Genomic DNA, 23,122 nt, shown 5'->3' on the forward strand with positions numbered 1-23,122 from the left:
TGATAGACCTCATTTGGAAATACTCAACCAAAAAAATGAACACTATTAAGTACTCGTGTTTTTGAGGATGTATTGACAGGACTTGAAATATCAACAGCCACATGCAATGGGTTTCTCTCCACTACATCAACAGCGACGACATCCCTCATCTTCCTCAGTTTAGACAACATGGACCCCTCCAATGTGTCTCTTTCACACAGCCCAAAGAGCGTTTTTATTGGTGGTCCACCTCTGCATTACCATACATGAAACAATCAAGAGTTTAGAAACTAAACATATCAGTATCTTCTTCTCTGTAAGTCTTTGTGAACAGGCCAGAGCTGATGTGCTCAGTGTTTGCATATAAACGATAAGAAACTGTTAAGCCAGTTGAGTTTTTGGACCCCTTTCAGGCATCAGTATTTTGCAGGTACAGCTACTTCCTGAGGCTGTGCAAATAAAACATTTGGGAAATCAATTTAGTTATCAATGCTAATCACTCATTAGTCATTCTATTCTTGTTTTTATTTGTTGTTGGGGGTTAGATGCTCTCCATGGTTAGGTCTGCAGCAGCTCAGCTGACAGTCAACATCCTCAATTCGCAAAACTGTTTTTATCTACTTTACTTTGAAGAAAAAAGACCTTGGTGAAAACTTTGGCTCTATTTAGACCAGGGGTCTCAAACCGTTTTGTACAGCCTGCCACTTGATATAAATTCATAGCAAAGTCTGCCCCACCTCGTTCATTACCTGGTCCACTGTTGGGACCAGGAAGGAAGAATCTGATTTCAGAGTTGACCCTAAACAGAGGTTTATCACTGCATAATCAGGATGTTACTTTCAAAGGTCAAAAGAAAGGTCAATGTTAGGCACAGAGTGTTTTAGGAGATTATCTCTGTGGAGTTCGAGGAGAATTACACCTGTTTGATAAGCAAAGAGGAAGTTGTCGTTCTTGAGGAGTAGTATGCAAAGTACCAGGGAGATGAACGGACATAAAAAGCTGCTACAGCTTAAGAAAGATCTGTCATCACAACACAGTGTATTCCAGATGTCCATCTCCAGGCCATACAGACGGTTTCAAACTACCACCTCCCTTAGAACAAATGTGGCCCAGCTATCTGAGAAGAAGCACTCTTAGGTGTCCGGCACCAAGCAGTCAGCAAGAAAAGCCAAATATGACTGTAAAAAGGCATGTTTTGAGAAGTACCTTGTTCCAACAGTTGAACGTGTATTTCTTTTTTTTGTATGGGAAACACCTGAAGTGGCTCAGTTGTGACAAGACTGGCTGCTCAGCGGCCCTCAGGTAATTTGAGTTTGAGACCCCTGATTAAGACCTATTTAACAAGGGACAATGACAAAAGCCTGCCAAACAAACTAAGCAAACTGTCTGGTGGCAGCTCAGCTCACAGCCCCTCATGACACTTTGAACCTTCCCAACACCATCGAGTGCATCTAAGAAAAACATTTCTCTTATTCAGTATAAACTAATGTCTTGTACAATTTAAGGGATTTAATCACCTTTAACCACCCAACAATCCCCAACACCTTGGGGCCACTGAAAACTAAAAGGTTAAGCTGTAAAGGCTACACTGTGCTTTGAGAAGTTCCAGAACATTTTAGTACCAGGAACTACTGTTCCAGAAACTGGATGGTTCTCTGTGTTTCCATAGAGTCCTAAAGTCCGGTGAAGATTAAGCAATTGACATCTACTAATCTCTCTGTTCATGCTTTGGATTGCAGAGATGTTTTGCCTCAGGAAATGATTGTTGATTGGTGACTTTTAGCGGGAAACATTCTTCTTAAATGACTTTAGATTATCATCTTGTATCTTATTTGATGCAAGTAATTTGAAATACAAAACACTACATTGGCAGTCCCAATGACTTCATATGTGTTTTAAAAGCTCTTGTAAACTGGATATCCACTGACACTTTCCCCCAAAGGTCTCCAGTTTAATAGGTCACTCTTTAAACTGTAACACCAGGAGCTGACATGGACACATTTCCATTATCAGATTCAAAAAGAGGACTGTTAAGGAGTTATTAAACCAAGTGAATTACAGATGTGTGTGAAGTTATTGTGGACGGTGGATGAAATAAAAACACTAAAAGCTTCCTGGATCTCTAGAAAGCACTATCCTCTGGGTACGGCTGTTTCATAGGGCTGATCAGTTATCCTGTATATAAATGTAGACTGAAGTTCCTGCGGTCGAAAAGTACATAGTTCCTCAACGAGTCCCTAGTTTCTGTTGTTCAAAAGCACTTAATTTCAACAACTGAATTTGTATGTGGAAAATAAGAGTTGGTGGTCAGGCCATCAATGTCATATTGTTCAAAGTGTTATTATGAAATAAAACTGAGAAAAGCCTCTCTGGAAAAGCTGAGCTGAAGGGGTCACTAAACATGTGAATATCTGTAAAGGATACCTTGAGTTAGAAAATCCCCAAGTGCATCCATGCTCCAGTGAAGAACAGATTAAAGCTGAATGCTGACACGCAGCAGTCAGAACAGCAGGACAAGAATGAAAGTTTTTTGGCACTTATAAAAGTGAAACACTGAGCACTGCAACCCAGAAAAAATAGGAATAAATGATTCAGGGCTTTTTTCTCTCTGGGTTTATGATAATTAGCACACAAAATGTTCCTTCAGATTAAGAGTCTTCTGACACTTTAATTTCACCAGTCTGCACAGCACCAAAATGGATTTCACATATGAAAAATGTTCAACATTAAGAAACAAAAAAACCCATCACCTGATCATCAGTAAAAATAAGGCAAGGTACAAAAACCATAACATTGGATCAGAACTCCATGCAGACATTAAAACATGGCTGGATTTGGCTTCAAATAATATTTAAAAAAACAAAAACAAAAAATTGGTCCAGTTTTCAAAACGTATAAAATAATCTTGATTCTGTGCAAATAAATCAAAGAATGTAACGAAGAACACCAAAATTTCAAAGTGTGACATGGTATTTGAGTGGAATGTCTTGATGTTTCCCTTTTGCATTCAGCTGTTGCACCCAAAGACTCATGGCACATAAACCGACATGAACTGTGTGTGTCATTGTTGGCTATAAAAAACCTTCCATCTGTCTCTCTGAGTCCATCCAGTCTCCATTTTGGATGAGTTAAATGCTTCACCATCTTGTTTTGGAGGGCTCTGACAGCGAGCTGTCCCCTATATGTCCTTTTAAGATCCTCTTCCCTCGGGACAAACTGTCTTTTAGGGGTGGCGATGTTCTTTACTGGCTGATGTTGAGGTTCAGTAAGCGACCATTCTTCAAAGGCACCGTACTGTACATTGGTCTGTGTATGCTTTTGCGTGTGTGTGTGTGTGTGTGTGTGTGTGTGTGTGTGTGTGTGTGTGTGTGTGTGTGTGTGTGTGTGTGTGTGTGTGTGTGTGTGTTTGTGTGGGCTGCACATGGGCACATGCATACATGGAGAAGTAAAACCAGTCAACAAAGTCGATTCCCTCCACTGGTGTCAGCCCACAAGGCATCACCATGACAACTAAGGCAAAATCTCTCAACATTAAAACAGAGCATCTCTCTTTTTTATGTCTTATTTTAGTTTTTCTCCATCTGATTCTTCGCTCTTTCTAAAGTTAAATTCCCCGACAATAATCATTAGTAATGATAATAATCTCTATTCAATAAATTATCTATACTGTACAATTATTTCACCGCACATAGACCTGCAACAAAGAGGAGCCTTCTCAAAGTAAAGCTTTCCACAGTCAGTTCCTGCTGCGTCCTCAGTTCAAATAAAGCAGGAAGCAGTCCTGTTCTTTTCTTCTTTCCTGCACAGAAATCAAAACAGGACTTCCCTCCAAAAAAAAAGCATGAAAAGCAAAGCTGATGCATAATTGAAGATAGAGAAAAAGTGTGGAGACACTTGATGAAAAAGAAAAAAGATATCCAGCAAAGAAATAACAAGAAAATGTTAGATTTTCCACGTCTTATTTTCCTGGAGAGACTGAGCAAAATTCTCTGAGATCAGTAGATTGAAGATGGTTCCTGATTTAAGGGGAGCCAGGATAGTGTACATCCAAGCTTTACTGCACGCCTTCTTCATCCACATAGGTTGAGGGAAACCATCCAATCTGCAACATAAAAGAGCAATTATAAGAGATGTAAAGTACCACATAGGAACAACTCTAAACAAGTGATGGTAATTGAATTCATTTAGGCTCCTTTTAACAGCCAATTAAGCTGCACACTCTGTTAGATAAACATTGATTGTCTAAAACAAAGCAATCATATGTGCACTGTTGTTGCATCAAACCAAAGAAACGCAGGTAATGGTCAAACCATTCAGAGAGAAACACTTCGTAACATGAATGTGAATCCACTCCCTGTGCAAAATTAGTCTATGACGCTGAAGAAACTGAGCTATTTTTGTCAGCTGAGGCTGTGCTGCACTCTCAGTTAACTAACAGCCTCAACTTCTCTCAAGGAAACACTTAAAAATACTACTTCAGTGGTTGCTATGCAACAAATTCTCCTCCCTGGACCAACAGAGATGGTAAAAGTTGATGCACTCCTGAAGAATACAAAATAACTCTATAGAGGCGAACAGGCAGTGAAAGGGTCTGTGAAAAATAAAGCATCTTGGAGGAAATTTCAGTTGAAACTGTTCAGATGCAACCTCAGGGTCATGTTTGATTCGTTACCACTCGTCGTGGCAGTAATACTGTTTTGTTGCAATTGTTGTTTAGCACCACTTTGAATGATTGTAGTAATTAAGTGTGTTCTCAATGATCAGTTCAGCTCATGTGACTTGGGGGTGGGTTGTAGGCCAGAGGAGAGTTCACTTGCTTCTTAAGCCTGGAATACACCAGATATGTCTGCAGTGCGACTCTGTCATGCTGCGTCTTGACTGTGTTTGTCAACTTACGCCAGCTGCGTGTTCAGCCCGACAAGCAGCGTGGCTGACAGACAGCTGGAGTCACAGACTGAGGAGTTCCCACGCTTCCCACCCCATTGATAAGTCTCTCTTCATTCATGTTGGGGTGTAAAACCTCAAACCTGTTGACTCCTGGTCTGGCTCCGCTTATTACGTCTGTTTATCATTGTAGTCAAGCTAAAAAACAAACTAATTTTGACACAGTTTGTTTTATTTTGAAAGTCACTGGATGTTTTAGGTAGTTTCCGGTCATGACTTCCTGTCCCGCTCGATTCCCTAAGCTGAATTTTTGCATCACAGCTCCAAGTCTGTCAAAAATAGGATGATTCCGTATTACCTGCATTACAACAGAACAGATCCAACATGAGTTGACACATTGACTCGAATGAAACTTATTTGATCCATTTGCCGCAACGGAAAGGCAGATGCATCCGGTGTATTTTAGCCGTTAGTCCCTCCCAACAGAGATGCATGGGAGAGACGCAAGGAAATGAGGAGAAAAGAGTAATTAAGGAGATTCGTTGTAAGAGCAATGAGACGTCCTTTACAATCATGAACTCTAATACGTATTAATATAACCTTAATTATTGTGGCTCAGTATTATCCATCAGATTTCAGTTTTCAGTATCGATGCTCCGTTTTATTGATTTCATGATGGTTGTGTTCACTTTTTTATTCCCAGGATTATGACCATGCCTGTTTTCAGCTCATCTTTTCCCTCTCGTAACACTCATGTAAAGTTGTACATAAAGAAGTCAAAGCGGCTGCAGCGTCCAATCAAGGAGTGATATCTCATATGGGGGCGTGTCTGTCAGTGAAAAGGCTTCCACAAAGCCTGCTCTTGTGTTCCCTCTCTCATCTCTCCTCTGATTAGTCTCCTCCCTGCTCTGTGCTCTCTCCTTTAAGCACAATAATTGCTTTGGGACAGCCTTAAATGTGGCGACTCAGAAAGTACTTCTGGTGCCGTGGAGAAGAGAGGAGAAAGGAGAGTGCAGTTTATTGCTCTGTGTGTCTGGACAGAGATCTCCTCTCCTGTTCTTCATGTATGTGTGCCTTGGGGAGCCTTTGCTTGTAGATTTGCTTGTTTTTTTCCTGTTTTGTACGGGTGTGCTTATGCAAATAACTTAAACCAATATGTTAATTTGAGAAGTCTTTGCTATTCATTCATCATTTTTCATTATCATTTTATTTGCTAATGTTAAAGAATTGTGTTTTCATTGTTATGTATACTGATGGATTTGTCATATTTAAGTATTGTATTTTGTATTCATTCTAGTTTTAAACAGAGAAAAAGCGATAAAGAAGAGAACTGAATAAATATCTCAACATTACAACTCCTTTTGGTTTTCATTGTAACTCTGTCGTCAGTTTTCTGGCGGTAGGGTGTATTATGGAATGCCTCATCGACAGGATAGCAATGCTTGACGTTTTCAAAGTTTGATCAGTTCAAGTTAGTAGCGTGAAATGTATTTTTGTTAATAAGACATTGATATTTGTCTGCACTCTTCTCTTGTACCTGCAAACATGCTGACTTAATGAAAGAATTTCAAAAAAGACCCATAGCTCCTGCATCACACAGATGCAAGAGAAGCACCGTGTTTGTCTGTAGCCCGTCTGTATGGCTGAGTCATGTGACCTTTCACTGAGGAATGAGTAATGTAGCATTGGGCCGGGATCCTCCGACAAAGTTAGTCAGAGTGGATGCAAAATGGTCAGACTGAATAAACTGTTCAAGTGCTGTGTGGGTTGTATTGAACAGTTGATATACAGTACTGCTTCACAGATGAAGTCCTCACGCCTGAGGCTTCACGTTGAGAGTAAAAGCTAAATGTTATGAACGCACTATGAAGAAACTCAACTCGACAGCTTCCCTCCTCCAACATCAGACCTCAAATTATAGCACAACCCACTTTATCTGTGCAGCAGAACAATCGCTAAGTGCATACATTTACCCTCCACAGCCACACATTCACACAGTGGAATTTACAACCCAATGGGGAAGAGTCTTCTCATTAAAAGCTCCCATCTCATACAGTTTTAGTGTCTGCCTATTAAAATGGCACCTTTCCCAGCAGCTAGGCCTTCACTTCTCTCTTTAGAAGTGCTTCTTATATAAGTGCTTTAACAGTAAAATTTAGCGACTCAGGTTTATACAAAAGATCACATAACGCTGGACTTCAAAGAAGAAGTTTTGGAATTATTAACTTTGTTTTAAACACATCCTTAATCTCATGAAGCCAGCTGTGGGATCTGTTTTAATAAAATGAGGAGCAGTGCCAAGCTACTTAAAATGCAGCACCTTCGGCGCCATTTCCCTACACTGCATAAAAGCCTTTCAGTCTTTCCAGAACTGATATTTATGCTTGACTCACTCGTCCGTTGGCCTCCCCTTTCCACCAGCCCTGGTCTCCCCCGATCTTGCTGTAGATTTTGACGATGTCTCCTTCTCGGAGAGACAGCTCCCTCATGTCCCGAGCTGCAAAGTTGTATCTGGCGACTGCTGTGCTGACCACCCGAGGAGTAAAGACTGAGAAGGGGAGACAAGGAGAGATTAATCAATGCATTGTAAGGATATGACACTTTCTGACTAAAAACAAAAACTAGGAGTGTATCTCAAGTGTTTGATTAAGAGCTATCTCTGTGGGTGAAGGAGATGGTCAGGAAGGGACAGGGCATGCTGAACTTTGTGGTAGCGATTAGTTGTACAGAATTATTATTAGTGCTCAGAGGGTTTAGCATGACACAGTGTCGTCACACAATGATAAATGAGCATGAGAAAAGTTGTTTTATCATGGGAGAGGAAATTGGTTTCCTTTTCTTCATTTAATGAGCTAGTGTCAGCCTGGGATGAGCCAAAATGCTTTCGCTAATGAAAAGAGCGCTACACAGAAGTTGTAATGAGGTCGAGAGCACAGAGGCTCATTATGAAATTACAGGCGATGAGGAGCGGGAAGACAACAGCGGCAAGATAAGGCAGACAAAGAGTACCTGACCAAAAGGGAGCTGAGCTCTGAGAAGATGAGAAGTTGAGGCCCTGCGGACTGAGGAAGGAGAAGTTGTAGGAGGCGCATGTGGCTGCTGAGAGGAGAAAAGAAAGAGGAGGAAATAAAGAGCCCCGAGAAGCATGCAGAGCAGGAGCAAGAGAAGCAGTTAGAATCAAAGAAGTGCTTGTAAAGTTCATCCTTTAGTCCCCTGTGAGAGGATCAGTCTGCGTTGTCTTGTGGACATCATTACCATGATCTGACAGTGTGGGTAATGAGGCTGGAGACATCAAGAATTCAGAGTTTATCGAGGTATCAAAAGAACAAAAAACTGAAACCCTGCCCTTTGGAAGGAAAAAAAATCAGCACAAAAAACATCATGTTTAATTAAAGATGCTGTGAGGAAGATCTGTTTTGGTTGCACTGCCTCGCCACCTTCTGGCCGGGAGTCTAACGCACTGAGGTAAGGTATTTATCGGTACAGTTACTTAGCTCTATGATTTGAAACATGAGTTCACGTAAATGTTGTGGCAGCCGACTATATGTAGTGCTATCAGCAGCCCAGCGCTCTGTTGTATCTGTAGGCTAACGTGACAACAAGTAAACACTGCCAGTTTTGAAAAAGTTTAATAGCCTCTATATTTAGCGCAGCTAGCAGCCCGGTGCTTCAAAACATGTCCATAATGTGTAACGTTAGTAAATCTTGATTAGCAAGCAGAGCTAACGTTATCTCACTCTTCATTTTATTGATAGACTCTCAAGTTTGAACAGACCACTGCAGAATAACTGCTGAGGGTTGGGATGAACATTAGCACAAACAGTTTAGCCTTTGTGTTAGCCTTTAGCTTGGGCCGTATCTCTCTCCAGTTTAGCTTTCTTCTGCTCTTCCGTCCTTTTTCTGTCTGACAGTTAGGCTCTAGCGTTCACCATCACTACCAAGTTAGTCACAGAAATAATTTTCAGCAGAGAAAAACACAGATATCACTTCTCACTACCTAACTTCGTCAGCTGACATGGTGTTGTCATAGAGACCTAGACGTGCCATAATTCAGTCCAGTCCTGATCCCAATCAGGAGGCTAAAAGTAGCAATTTAAAATGCCCCGTAACCACCAATATTGGTGCTGATAATGTAATTTTACAGAATGGATGTTAATCAGGCATACATCTAGAAGGGAGACTTTTTCAAGGTCACTTAAAAAGTCCTCAAAAGATTACTGTAATTTATTTTCTCAACCTTCCCAAGCCACTGCTCTGGAAGGTTGGGGATCTCCTTATTAGTGTTGATGGCTGTTCTATCTGCCCAGCCTCTGAGGTCCGCAACCTGGGCGTCATTTTTGACCCCTCCCTCTCCTTCCAGTCACATATCAAATCTGTCACAAAATCAGCCTTCCATCATCTCAGAAACATCTCCCGTCTCCGTTCATGACTATCTGACTCTGTTACAGAAACCCTTATCCATGCCTTTGTTACATCCCGGCTGGATTACTGCAATGGAGTCCTGTCCGGGGTTCCTAACAAAACCCTGGACAGGCTTCAATATGTGCAAAACTCAGCTGCCAGGATTCTTACTTGCACTAAACCCTGGCAGCACATCACCCCCACTCTCATTCACCTCCACTGGCTCCCGGTAAAGTTCCGCATCCAGTACAAGCTCCTCCTACTCACCTACAAATCCCTTCATGCACTTTCCCCCCAGTACCTGGCTGATCTTCTCCACCAACACACCCCATCCAGGAACCCTTCGGTCTTCTCTCCTCTCCATCCCGCAGACCAAACTAAAGTCATTCGGCGACAGAGCCTTTAGTGTGGCCGCCCCCACCCTCTGGAACTCTACTCTCTCCCCGCAAAAATCCGCAACTCTCCTGCCCTGGACTGTTTCAAATCACTTCTCAAAACTCACTTGTTCTCCCTGGCCTTCTCTGTTTAAGGCCTTGTTGTTAATTTGTTTGTCCCTCTACTGTGAAAGTGGCCTTGGGTTCTTTGAAAAGCGCTATATAAATTTAAGTTATTATTATTATTATTATTATCATTAGATGGAAACAAACATTAAGTCATGACAGCTTTTGAGTTTAGCTATACCTAATTCTTCGAAAGGGACACTACGCTCAGACACAAAGTACACTGGAAAAAACTGAAATCTTATCAAGTGTTTCTGTCTTATTTGAAGAAAAAAAATGTCTTATTATACTCAATATGAGCCACATTCAACTGATCAGTCCAGAAAAAATGTCTAGTTTTTGAGTCATTTAAAGACAAAAATGAGGTCTAAATTTCTTAAAACAAGTAAAATCTGCCAATGGAGTTAGAAAAATTTGCTCAAAAATTTGCTTGAAATTAGAATTATGTCTTAATACAAGTCACTTCTCTCTTGTTCCATTGGCAGATATATATATATATATATATATATATATATATATATATATATATATATATATATATATATATATATATATATATATATATATATGTTTAATTGTTCTAAGCAATTTAGAGCCAATTTTTATCGTCAAATAACTTGAAGCAGGACATTTTCCTGGACTGGTCAGGTGAATGTGGTTAATATTAAGTCTAAAAAAAAAAATTTCGACTGAAAAAAAGACAAAAACTCTTGACAAGATTTCAGTTTTTTGCAGTGTATCCCCCACTTTAAAATCAAACCCCTTGGTGAAGTGAGTCTTCTTTTACTCTCCATATTCCAGTTTTTCATAAAGACTAATGCTTAACTATCAATCCACAATGTTGGATGAATGAGGTGAAAAATAGAGAATGCTTTTGTGGATCCAGCTCCAAAAGTGTAAAAGAAAATGTATTGTGGTGACTATAGAAAATCAGAGCAGAGCACTCAGGATTCACTTGCACCACAACCTCACTTGCATAACTGAACAAGAAGAGCACTTAGTTTTTCTACTTTAAACATGGTTCATGCCAAAGTAGGGAAGGAGAAACCTTCACTAAATACAAAGACAAAGAGGAATAATGAGCTGTTTTCCTCTTTGCTGTAAACCAGACTTCACGGAGCTGTCTCTTTTATCAAACTTGTGAAGCGCGAAGGCTTCTGTTCGCTCCTGAACAAACTTAATTATTGCATATTGTGTAGTCACACTGGCTTACATTGTTGCTTCATACACAATCTGCCCCAATCCAACCAGTTTTCTTGTATACCTGTGAGTTTTAATATGCCTGCATCCTCAACATTACATAAAAAAAGTGTCCTTGAAGAACACCAAGACAGAAACACAGAGAACACATTATCATCTGCAAAAAAACAAAACAAAACACATTTTTTATCCGGCTCATTCAGTTGGAAACAGCATTCAGTTCAGCCAGAACAGGAGGGAAACAATCTGCATGCAGGGGCCAGTTCTTCCTGCATATGGAACAAAGGCAGGCCGGAGCCAGTATTGACAGAGTGTAATTGGCGGAGAGGGCTGCCAATTCAGACAGCCGGAGCACGGACCGTTGAGTTAGCTGACAAACACTCTCACTTTGTCTTCGTCTCTCTGTCTGCGATATTTCAAACTGTGAGTCCCTATCTTTGTCCTCTTCCCCCCTGGGGTTCCTTCATCCCTCACTTCACGAGACAGGACAGTCACAGGCCCGGGGAGGGTGAGAGTACCAGCGAGGACTAAGACAGAGGGAGGTGCACTGTCACATTTATTCTAGCCTTTTCAGCTGTATCCACAGCCAAGATGACATGGGATTAAAATTGATTCCTGGACGTGGACATTACAATGTCCCTTCAGAGTCAAATTTGTATTTTAGTGATTCATAAAAGCTGGCAGCTCATAGTTGCTGGGCAAAACATTCATCCATTCATTTTCTGCTGCTTAAATTTTCCAGCTCACAATGGCAGAAGGGCAAAGTGAGGAAGCCTATACATCTGTCTCCCTAACTGTGTCATCCAGCCTTTTCAGGGGTTATTTGAGGTGTTTCCAGGCCTGTTTGGATGGTGAAGTTTTGGCTCTAGCTAGTGTCCTCCTCGCTGCATGACAGGCCGTGAGCACAACAACAGGGCATCAGCAGATGTTTGTCCCTGACCCAACTCCACTGAGTTCTTCTCAGTTAAACTCAGTTAAACCTGACTTAAAGCATACCTGCCAACACATGTGTTTCCTGCAAGAGTCTCACATTTTTTAACCCTCTCCCACTGAACCCCCCCCCCCCCCCCCCCCCCCCCCATTTGGATTTTCCCCTGAATTTTTACAATGATACCATAATGGACTGAATAATGGGAATGAGAATAACAAGGCTCAGTGAATGCATGATCCGCTATCAGCAGTTTATTAAGCAACATCTGCGTTTTGTAGGGCTGAGGGATATAGCCTCAAAATTGTATCACGGTATTTTAAGGCAATTTGCCATAACGATATTTATGAGGGTATGGGGAAAAACAAAAGAAAACAAAAAAACTTATTTTTAGCGGTTGCTGCTTCTAAATAACAGTATTTATATTGCATACACAGTCTGGAAGCCACTTTTCCAATCATTTACTACTACTACTACACAAGCTTGAAATGTAAACAAATTAAGTAGGTCAGATCCAGAAAAAATCTGATGTTTTGGGGGAGGAAAAGTTAACCCTGGAGGTGAAAAAAGTCTTTTTATAAGGACACCAACACAAAGAAGAAGGCATGGACTGAGGGTGCTGAAGTTTTGGGAGGCCCAGATGAGTTTAACATACTAATTAATTACCATAAAGTAGCAAAGGTATGTTGTCATGGGTGGGATTCCTGTTGGAACTTGGTTCTCCTGTGATCTTGTGATCTCAGGTATCCACCTGCTATGGGCGCTGCCCTGCACAGGGCTCCAGAGACGCATCAAGTATGAATTCGCATGCACCCAAAAACCATGGAACTGCGCTGCGCCACACTCACGCTTTATGTGTGAATTAGGGGTAAGGCTGATAACGAGTTCAGACGTTTGGCTCGACCACCTGTGATAACGTAGCTTTCACATCCTCCTCACGTGTCTTCATAGTCTGTTTGTATTCAGCCGTGTGTTTTAGCTGTAAGTGGTGGAACATGTTTGTGGTGTCGCCACCCTTCGTGGTAATAGTTCTCCTGCGCATTTTGCTTTGAATGTGTTTTGCTGCATTCTGATCTCTGGTCAGCCAAACCACCTCCACATCACTGAGGTAGCTCCTCTTTTAGGCACTAAATCCTCAATTGAAGACAAAGTTGATGCTGCCGTGCTACTTTCGCACTCAGCCATTGTATTTTACACAGTAGCGAGTGTCATATGTCGTTGTGTCTCTGCACTGTAAAAATCGCAAAAATTACAAATTTATATCGTCAAAAAAACTATACCGGTATTAATGTAGACGGTATTATATGGCACACCACTAGCATGTTGTGTGTTTTTTGAGGGACTTGTGGGACGCGCTCATCCGAGAGTTAGAAGAAAGGGCAAAGTGTTACTTTTTTGGCATGGTTACAGTCAACAGTAACTAGCTCTAAGTGGTCAAATGAACAACATCAAAATGTGGATTAAGTCTCAGAGCTTCTTTTGCAGATGCTGCAATACTAATCAAAGGCTTGTTCATAAATACTGTGTAGGATATGTGTCCTCAGACCTGGCACTACCAGATGTTTTCTACAAGCAATTGCTACAAGCATTTGATACAAGCAGCGTAAAACACAGGGTCAAAATGTAGGGGGGAGGGCTCCCGGCTTTCAAAAATCTAATGTTGGCAGGTATGCTTAAAGGAAATCTTCAACCAAGCTTCATGCCATCAGCAATCTACTGCAAATCTAGAATATGTTGCCCCTGTACCTGGGCTGCAGCTTGTTTTGGGGATTCCCCTGGCAGAAAAAGAGTTGAACTTTCTTCCTTTGTGAAGTTTTCTCTTTATTCAGCAGAGGCCACAACATGCAGTTCCCAATGTCTGTGAGGCTCTACTATTGATTTCTGCCATCCTGGGAAATATCAGTGCAGTTGTAGAGCTCATTTCTGTTGGTTTATTACAAGATTTTCTCTGTATTCAGAAAAATGACCCTGAAGAACTTTATTCAAGTTAATTCTGAGTAAACTTAATAAATACTAAAAACCCAAGACCATGTGGGAGGGTTGTAATCATATACCAAACAAAATTGTACTGTGCCAGCTCTCGAAGAGTGGAGACAAATATTATGAGCTCTCTCTACTGACTGGCTGTGGTACAAACCATGAAGTCTGTCCAGTTTTACCCTGCAGATTTTACATCCAATGGTTGATTCTCTAAGAATTTTTGTTGAAGTCAGTTATTGAAAACTAAATCAGGGTATAATATCCTGATTGACGACTCTGTCTTCAGACTTCAGCTCCAATGTGTACACTAGAAGAGGAAGAGAACACTTAAACCAACACTAACACAAGAGTCTTTCAGCTTCACATCAGCTTGAGAGTCTGCGTCACTCTCACTGAAGGAGCTGTCAGGCAGTGATCTTGCCGTTTTACTGGAAAGTTGTTGATGTTTTTTGGTTAGTTGAAGGGGTAGAAAGAAGAGGCAATACATTCAGGATGTGAATTTGGTTGACTGTGAAATCAAAAGAACATCCAGAGCTCCTATGAAGTGATGCAGCTGAAGAGTTGTCTCAAAGAGGGAAGAAATGCTGAGACTCTGCAGAAACCCTCATGTGGCTAAAGTTGTAGGTGTGTTAATTCCAGTACAAAAGGACACTGCTGGGCTGCCACCTTGTGGATCAACTAATATTTAACCCTATGTTGCCGAACGTATCATACTTAATACATTGATTTCCAGGATCTCTATCTCATCAATATGATAAATACTGAAGATGAAAAGAAACTTGTTGCTGCTGCTTTTCTGTCGGTACTTGGTTATGGTGATGTCTTTTAGACAAGCACTGACACACCACTGCTTGCTTTATTCTCGTGTAGGGTGGTCTTCCCTGTCGTCACGCAGACTAAAACGTTGGTATCTTTTCATTAATAAGTGTACCCTAGGTCTGCTTCCACTTTATCTCCTCACCTATATGGTACAGAAAAGTGCAGGAGCTCATAGTCTTCGATAACAGGATCTTATTTTACTGGCTCTCTGTATGCTTCGAAACAGTTCCTTAATGATCTGGAGGAAGATTCATCCATCTGCAAATTTATTGTCTGACACAAGATGTTTTCAGTTCCTGGAGGTATTTGTCATATTTTCTTGTAGTGTTTTGTTGTGTTGTGTACAATGTAAATTTGTGTCTGTGGTAAAAGTGTTACTGTGTTGCTGCTGTCTTGGCCAGGGCACTCTTGGAAAGTACATTTTCAATATCATTGAGTCTTTTTCCTGGTTCATTAAAAGTTCATCAACAACAACAAGAACAAGAACAAGAACAAGAACAAGAACAAGAACAAGAACAACAACAACAACAACAACAACAACAACAACAACAACAACAATAATAATAATAATAATAATAACAATTCCTTCCTCAAAAACCTGTTAGAAAATGTAATAAACAAGTAATCTGCCCTCTTGCAAGGATCATCATTCAGCTAAAGTTGTATTTTGACCATAACTACAGTGGCTGCTCTCATGAAAATCATCCACATTTTTCTTTTTTTGAAATCTTTGCTAATTTTAAAGAAGTTGTGGTAAGAATAATATCCTTATCGTATTATTACCAAGAGAGTTTCCAAAACTGCCAAATAAAATAAATGAATAAATAAAGAAAAAATAAAAAAAATGAATAAATAATAAATAATAATAATAATAATAATAATAATAATAATAATAATAATAATAATAATAATAATAATAATAATAATAACAACAACAACAACAACAACAACAACAACAACAACAACAACAACAATAATAATAATAATAATAATAATAATAATAATACATATTTTGTGGGCTTTTTATGGCACTCAAGCTACATAGAAAAGGTATAGTTTCAAAGAAATGAGAACATAATCAATTACATAGTAACAAGCAGCAGAAGTGAGGATGGCATTGTCAAACTGAAAAGGCTGATTGACACAAATGAGTTTAAAGGTGTGATTGAAAGATAGAGATTTGTTTTTTTCTTGATTTGGTGTAAGGGTTATCTAAGATCTTGTTCCAAAAAGGAAAAAAAGAAAATTTCCTGGCTTTTCTTTTCAAGGGTCATTAAAGAGTCAAAGTGTTGTCTGATTGCAGAGTTCAGTACAAATTTTGTTTTTGAAGCATAATTCCAGTTGTAAAGCAACAAAGATTCATATACTATCCTGACACCTCTAGAACCACTTTTCCAGTCTAATATGGAATAAGATTGAAGCGACAGGCAGATAATTTGCTTGCAGTGTTAATATAGAAATAGAGTATTAATAGTCAGAGTTTCTTCAGTTTGATAACACATTTTCTATGTCTCAGTAACCAATGCTTTGACTGCTCAAGTGCTGTGTAGAGGTGACATTTAGAGGACTTACCTGGTGAGCGTGTACTGGCCCGTGTTAGTGACCGTTCCCTCGACTTGTACGGGTATCGCAATGTGGTATCTAACAACTTGAAGCTCTCTTTCAGTGAATGCGACTGATAGTACTCCACCAGTTCCTGTTCAAATAACCAGCACAGAGAAATGAAAAAATAAGACCATTTCATTCACCACTACTATCAAAGAATTTGAGGTATTCTGCTTTTTGAAGATAAGCATCTGACCCACCAAAAGACTCTCAAACTTCTTTGCCTCCGTGATGTGAATCCAGCTGTCTTTTTCAATGACTTTGATGTGTTTCACTTCATCATTGAATCTGTGAATCAAAGCGCCACATAGAAATCACCAACAAAACTGTTCTGTGATTGCTTTTATTTCCTATCTCTTTTATTCTTCTCTTCGTCTCTGTATTATTTTGCTTTCAGACTCGTGTGCCTTTGGGGCGGATGTTTTTCAGCTGCTGTCAACATCAAACATTTTTATGTTTACCTGAAGGACTGAAACAACAAAATAATCATTTTCGCAAGTTAAACCTGACAGTTAGACTTCTCTGGTAATTTGTCTGATGGCTGGTCCCTGCAGCCCATTTGCACCTGTCTTAAAGACTTGAAGACAAATGTGCAAAAGCATTTCTCCCAGTGCATCACAGCATGACAGGACCAGTAAAAGCTTTTTGCATATTTCTCTTTGGGAATGCATTCTCTCCCAGGAAATGCACACGAGAAAACAGGATTGGGGGAAAAAAAAAGCAATTACCAAATGGTAATTAGCCGGAGCTGAAAGATGCAAGGGAAAAGCTGACGAGGGCACCCTGTGAGAATTTTTATTTCCCCTGAGATATGGATAAAAACCTTCCTTTGAGATTTCCCGCCCTCCTGTAAGATGTGAGACACTCACTTGATGCTGATGGCGAACCTCTCTGCCTCAGCCGTCCTCTCTCTGATCAGATAGGTCCCGCTGCTGTGGGACTTTAAAAGGTTGTCTGCTTGCTGCCGCTCCATGTTCCCTGCAAACCTATGAGGGGTGCCAAATAAATGCTGTGACCTCCAGCTACAGAGTTACATAACAAAATGACATCTTAAAGTCTTAACAAGTCCCTGACTTCAAACAGCTGTGTCATTATTCATCTCTGGTTGGAGCCATGTTTTGGGGTGAGATTGTTTAAAATTCTCTGATACCCTTAGTTTGCATTTGTCCTGCTTTTACATAGACAGATCTGAGGTAATTGGATTGTACGGACCTGTGAAAGTCTTATATACCGTAAAAAGGTTTGAAAAGTGAAGGATCCAGTGTTTGTTCATCCACAACATTCAGGACTTCAGAGTCTTACCAAGGATATCCATAGTAGTCTGCTTCCCTTGAGGACTGCCGGCTGGATAATGACTGGAAAGGCTGCCATGAAAACAGACACAGGCGGATTACTTTACTTAACAACAGAACAAAACATGTATAAGACACACAGACAATCGAGTGTGAAGTGAGGAAAAAATAAGTGCTATAGAATGCTCTCAAAGACCACATCAACAACTGCTCCTCCTCTACTGCCCCCCCTGTCCCAAGGGCGTCCCTCAGGGTTCAGTGCTTGGTCCCCTCCTCTTCATCTTCTACCTCCTACCAGATCATATTATCTAATGTCACAGTCTCTGCTTTCACTGTTACGCCGATGACATTCAAATTTACATATCCTCAGAATCCACAACTTTTTTGGCCCATATTGTATCAACTTCAAACTCCTTCTTATCCATAAAGCACTCTACAACCAGGCCCCCTCTTACCTTACAGACAGGGGCAGATAAAAGCACAGGCTCACCTAGGCTGCAGCCCCGCGTGTAGAGGGGCCCTCTGGTTGGTCAGACTATTTTTTTTCTGCCCCTTCCCTAAACACATCTGTGACACTGCTGACCCTATTGCCTTTAAGACTAACCTCAAAACTCACCTATTCTGCACCACTTAAAGCTTAAACTAACATATCCTAGTCCTGATTTCGCTTTTTTCAGGCACCTGGAAGATTTCAAAAATGAAATCTTATCAAGCGTTTTTTTTTGTCTTGTTTCAGTAGAAAATGCTTTTTAAACTTAATATGAGCCACATTTAGCTGACCAGTCCAGAAAAATGTCTTGTTTCTAGTTTTAAAGATAAAAATGATTTCAATGTTGGTTGTAGCAGGGAAAAAGTAAGAAAAATCTGCCAATGGAACAAGAGACATGTTACTTGTTATAAGACATTATTCTAGTTTCAGGGAAATTTTCAAGAATTTTTTATTTGTTCCATTTGCAGATTTTTTGACTTGTTACAAGCAATTCAGACCTTATTTTGGTCTTTAAGTAACATTAAACAAGACATTTTTCTGAACTGACCAGCTGTATGTGGCTCAGATGAAGTCGAATAAGATAATTTTACATAAAGTAAGATAAGAATAAAAAATAAAAAAACACCTGAAAAGATTTCAGTTGCACTGTATGTATGTATTTTATTATTTCACTATTTTGTATATTTGTATCTTTTTTTTAACTTGCACTTTATTCCTGTCTACCTTGTGAAGCATCTTTGAGTTTTTAAAAAGTCATTTATGCATAAAATGTATCATTAATATGATTATTATTGTTATCAACTCTAAAGATTTTCTTCAAATGATTCATACCTTTGGGTCCAAATAAGGTTTTACACATGAACTGGGGAAGAAGCCACTTTTTTGTGTTTGTATCAGCTTCCCCTGCAAAATAAAGAAAGTTCACAAGTTAATTCATACCCCACTTCAGACACCGAGCTTTGGAAGGCGATTAAAATTCTTTACAGGAGACAAACAGATAAATTAGGTTTAAAAATAATGAAAGCAGATTAAATTGAATTCAAATAAACATCCTGTCTGTATAGTTACAGTACTGTTATAAATTGCCCTCAGATTAAATGGGGGGAAATGCACTAGAGGAAATTAAATTCAGTTCATTAGATAAGAAGTGGCTTGTACAGAGTAAAAAATACAGCCTATAATAAACTTTGAGTTATAATGGTTAAAATGGCGGATGTGGATGTGTGCCAAAGCAGTGAGGTGAATACACAGGAGGTAACATTGTGCTATTATCCCAGAACTACATTGTTCATATCAAAGAAATAAACATGAATTAAAATCAGAAAGTGATTACACGTGATTTTTTTTTAACATGAGAAATACTTCAGAGATTGGTGAATAACCCAAGTATGTTCATAATTTGCTTGAAGAAAAAAAGAACTCTTAAGACAAAAAAGTAGTAGCTTCAACTTCACACTCCTAAAAAATAAAATTGCACAATGATGCAAAAAGTTGCACCAACACAGAAAAGAACAGATCTGTCAAACTCCCCATCAGCGTCAGACAGAAGTTAACACACCCTGACTGTCTGCTACCTGCAGCGATTGATTTTTAAGCTCAACACACACATTGACGTTACATGAAGAGATTGAACTGTCAGGCCGCAGAGGGATACAGTAATAGGAGAGTTTAGATTAATGGCCTCGGAAGGTTGCCCTGGGTCGCTTTGGGAAAAGCCGGCCTGATGCAAGGACTTGAAAGTGTCCAAAAGTCAGTGACTCAGCAGGAGTATCAAAAGTGCCCAGAGCAGGTAATATAACAGCTTCTGTCATCCAGCCACATTTACCGCAGAGAATCCTCTGGGTTTGCAGGTACAGAATCACTGATGTTCAACTATAAGAGATACGTGGAAGTTTTTAACTTCTTCACAGTTCAAAGGAATGTTTGTTTCAGCGGTGTCTGCTTATTTCAGATTCAAAAAGCCTTAAAAATCTCACTGCATTAAAGGTGCATTAGGTGCCCTTGACTGCAGCAAAACAAGAAAGACGAAGAAAGGAGAGAAAACTTGAAAAAGAAAACTTTTGGATGGACAGTTTTAAAGTGTTCTTTTTAATTCACCTTCTTTATTTAGATTCAAAAGTCTCCCTTTCCTGTTCTTTTTTTCAGATTATGCAACAACTAATTCCTGCGAATTTGTGTACCACATGAATTTAATTAGATTAGCAAAACTAAGACAATTACAGTCCAGCTATATCATTAACATTTACTCACCTACAACATCTACGTCACTTCTATATTTCTTTGTGTATACAGATGATGTTTTATGTATGAACTTGAGTTGCTTTGAAATTACCTCCTGACTTACAGACACAAATGATGAGCCCATATTTAGATAGCAGATAAAATATGGACAGTTTGTCTTGACCCTTTCTGATTTAAAAAAAGGAAAATGATAAGAGTGGCAACATCTGGCCAACTGTGGTATGTGCTTTTTTTTTGCAAGGCTAATTAAAGAGGACTGAGATCACTTTTATGTCTTTGCTAAGTAAAAAAAGACACAGTTAGCTTGGAATAAATGTTCATTTAAGAATAATAATAATAATATAATAATAGTTTTCAACTACCTTGGCTGTAATCATTTTCTATTTCAGTTTCTTGTTATCCATATCAACACTGAAAGAGTTAGTTATTCCTTTTTATTGTTAGGTCAGGATCTATCACCCATAGTTCTATAGTAGAAGAAAAATATGTAACAAAGGTTTTTAAAAACTAGAAAAGCATTCAGAGAGCACAGACCTCCACCTAGCATATTGTGATCGTCACGCAACACTTTAGTCCGACTTTAATGTTATACTCCCTTTCAGCAGACTGTCTGCTACAATTTGGTGTTAGTTGCAGGTTTGTATGATAATTTGTTACCTGACACTGTTGAAAATTATGATGACCCAGTACATATTTCATATTCCAGATCTTAGTATCCAGAATATTGCCAAGATCTGGATCGTACTTTTACATCTGTCCGAAATTACGGTGACTTTGTCTTGTATTGTTTTGCAAAGCAATCTGACCATTTATCATGGAGTCATATACACATATGGTGAAAACGGTCCTATCTCACAATGATATAGAGTCCTTTAAAAAAGTCCTGCATCCAGACAGTGATCCGGATCACCTCCAAAATTTTGTCACTTCTTTCTTATCACATTTTGAACATTTCCTGAAAATTTCATCAAGATCCGTTTGTAAGTTTTTGAGTTATGATGTTCACAGACAAACCGACAGACAAACTTTCCCCAAAACATAACCTGCTTGGTGAAAGTATTAATAAAATAAAATTTTAAAAAAAAAAAAAAAAAAGCTTGGTCTAAGACCAAATCACAGATAAAAGGGAAGTTATTTCTTACATTTGTAACATTAGGACTTCCTCATTATTGTCACCTAGACAAATGGACATATTTTTTATACCATAAAAATAAATTGATCTATCAGATCTATGTAAAATGTACTATGTAGTAATTTGCAACAATATAACTGGGCTACATTCATACTTTCCATGTAATTTATTTTGTAAACTTTGAGAAGGTGTTGGCTCTGGGGTGTTTTTTGTTTTGAGAGGTTTTTTTTGTTGTTGTTTTTATTGTTGCGCACTTTTAAGTGATGGACATGTCATGATCAGAATTCATCTCATGGCACAAAACTAAATTGGGTGGGAGTAATAAAAAAAGAAGAGCTGATTTCTGGTTTGTTGATATGCTTTTTCAATGATATAGCAGACTTTTACAAATGTTTTTACAGTTTTTGACAGACCCCCAAGCCATGGTTGGTGGACCCTTCTTTAGGAATCACTTGTCTATATGAACAATACCAATTTTGACAATATGTACAATATCTCATTTGCATGTATTTCTAACTCTACACAGACCACACATATTACCTCTGTCAATATTTCTCTTTACTTATTTAAGGATTAAAAAGTTTGATTAAATCTAAGTGCCACATTTAACCCTTAAAGCATTTGAGACACAGTTGAAGCTGTAAGCATCTGTTAGTCTCGTACATCTTGGCCTATTTGACGTTTTCATTGCGTAATAGTGCTAGTGGGACATGACAAAGTGGACTTGAGAACTACACTCAGATACAATTTTCTTCCTCACATTTTCTGGTACTTAATCTTCACCACAACCCACAGCATATATTTTACATTAGTGTGGTGGCTGTGGTAAAGACTAATTCCTAAGTGTGAAACCAGGCTTCAGTGTAGAAGTTGCAACTTTTTTCCACAGACATCCCACAGAGTAAAAATGCACTAAGTCCTGCTCTGTGCACTCACTTTGGATGTGATCTACTTAAACTTTTTGTGGGTGTAATTCAGCACTTTCAGCTCTGAAACTGAGTATCCCTGGAGAATTCATTTGAGATGTTTCAATATCAAAAATCAAGCTTTGCTTCTCAGAGTGGGCCATGGTTTCAGATAGAGGTTATACTGTACCTCCCACCACGCCGTGTCAGGGTCTCCCTTCAGCAGCTCAATAAAATCTCCAGTTTGAAAACAGAGCGGCGTCTTCCCGGCAGCGGCTGGCGTGCCATGATAGTTTCTCACTGCCACCATCTTGGGACCTGGAATACAACAGCTCGTTTGCACTGAGTTGTCTTAAGAATAAAGGGGATAAATGTAAGGTTGGCAATGAGGGACAGAAAGTAGACGTTGACATTTCAATGATATTCAAATTATAGTTGATGTCTTCATGTCTTTAAGGATCTTATTCCATATAGATATGTCAATCATACGGCATATGGCACTTTTATGACTGTGCAGTACCACCCACGCTGCATCATTCTTAATGTCATTATTGTATCAGATCTATCCACTAGATGGCAGTAGAGAGCTGTGTTGTAACAAAAACAGCTCTGTCCAGAACAAACTTGTTACATGACAGCTGACACATCACTCAGCCTCATGTGAATTTATGTTCTCCAATCATTCTCGGTGCCTACCTGAAGATAGCCCTGGTTCCTGTTAAAAGCAAACAAAAAATCAAATAATTAAAAAAAAAAAACTGTGATG

The 23,122-nt window shown here is 39.3% G+C and overlaps 1 protein-coding gene across 12 annotated transcripts in view; it reads right to left on the minus strand.

Moving 5' to 3' along the window:
* Window positions 1-2,224: 2,224 nt before the first annotated feature.
* The window catches only part of vav2 (vav 2 guanine nucleotide exchange factor), a 291,784-nt gene continuing 270,886 nt past the window's right edge, over window positions 2,225-23,122 (minus strand). For 7 of the 12 annotated variants that reach the window (XM_074690252.1, XM_074690251.1, XM_074690248.1 and 4 more), the window contains 10 exons: window positions 23,053-23,071; window positions 22,547-22,674; window positions 18,910-18,981; window positions 17,599-17,660; window positions 17,166-17,282; window positions 16,497-16,584; window positions 16,264-16,387; window positions 7,873-7,962; window positions 7,257-7,411; window positions 2,225-4,081 (listed from right to left, as the gene is read on the minus strand). In XM_074690252.1, coding sequence (XP_074546353.1) covers window positions 4,034-4,081; window positions 7,257-7,411; window positions 7,873-7,962; window positions 16,264-16,387; window positions 16,497-16,584; window positions 17,166-17,282; window positions 17,599-17,660; window positions 18,910-18,981; window positions 22,547-22,674; window positions 23,053-23,071 — 903 coding nt within the window. In that variant the 3' untranslated portion in view covers window positions 2,225-4,033. The remainder of the gene's footprint in view (window positions 4,082-7,256; window positions 7,412-7,872; window positions 7,963-16,263; window positions 16,388-16,496; window positions 16,585-17,165; window positions 17,283-17,598; window positions 17,661-18,909; window positions 18,982-22,546; window positions 22,675-23,052; window positions 23,072-23,122) is intronic. The other 5 variants (XM_074690255.1, XM_074690254.1, XM_074690247.1 and 2 more) reach the window with 2 other exon arrangements.

This window comes from Halichoeres trimaculatus, unplaced genomic scaffold (genome assembly GCF_033239565.1).
Source record: "Halichoeres trimaculatus isolate MK-OKI-2021-1 unplaced genomic scaffold, fHalTri1.1 fHalTri1_scaffold_16, whole genome shotgun sequence".
NCBI lineage: Eukaryota > Metazoa > Chordata > Actinopteri > Labriformes > Labridae > Halichoeres > Halichoeres trimaculatus.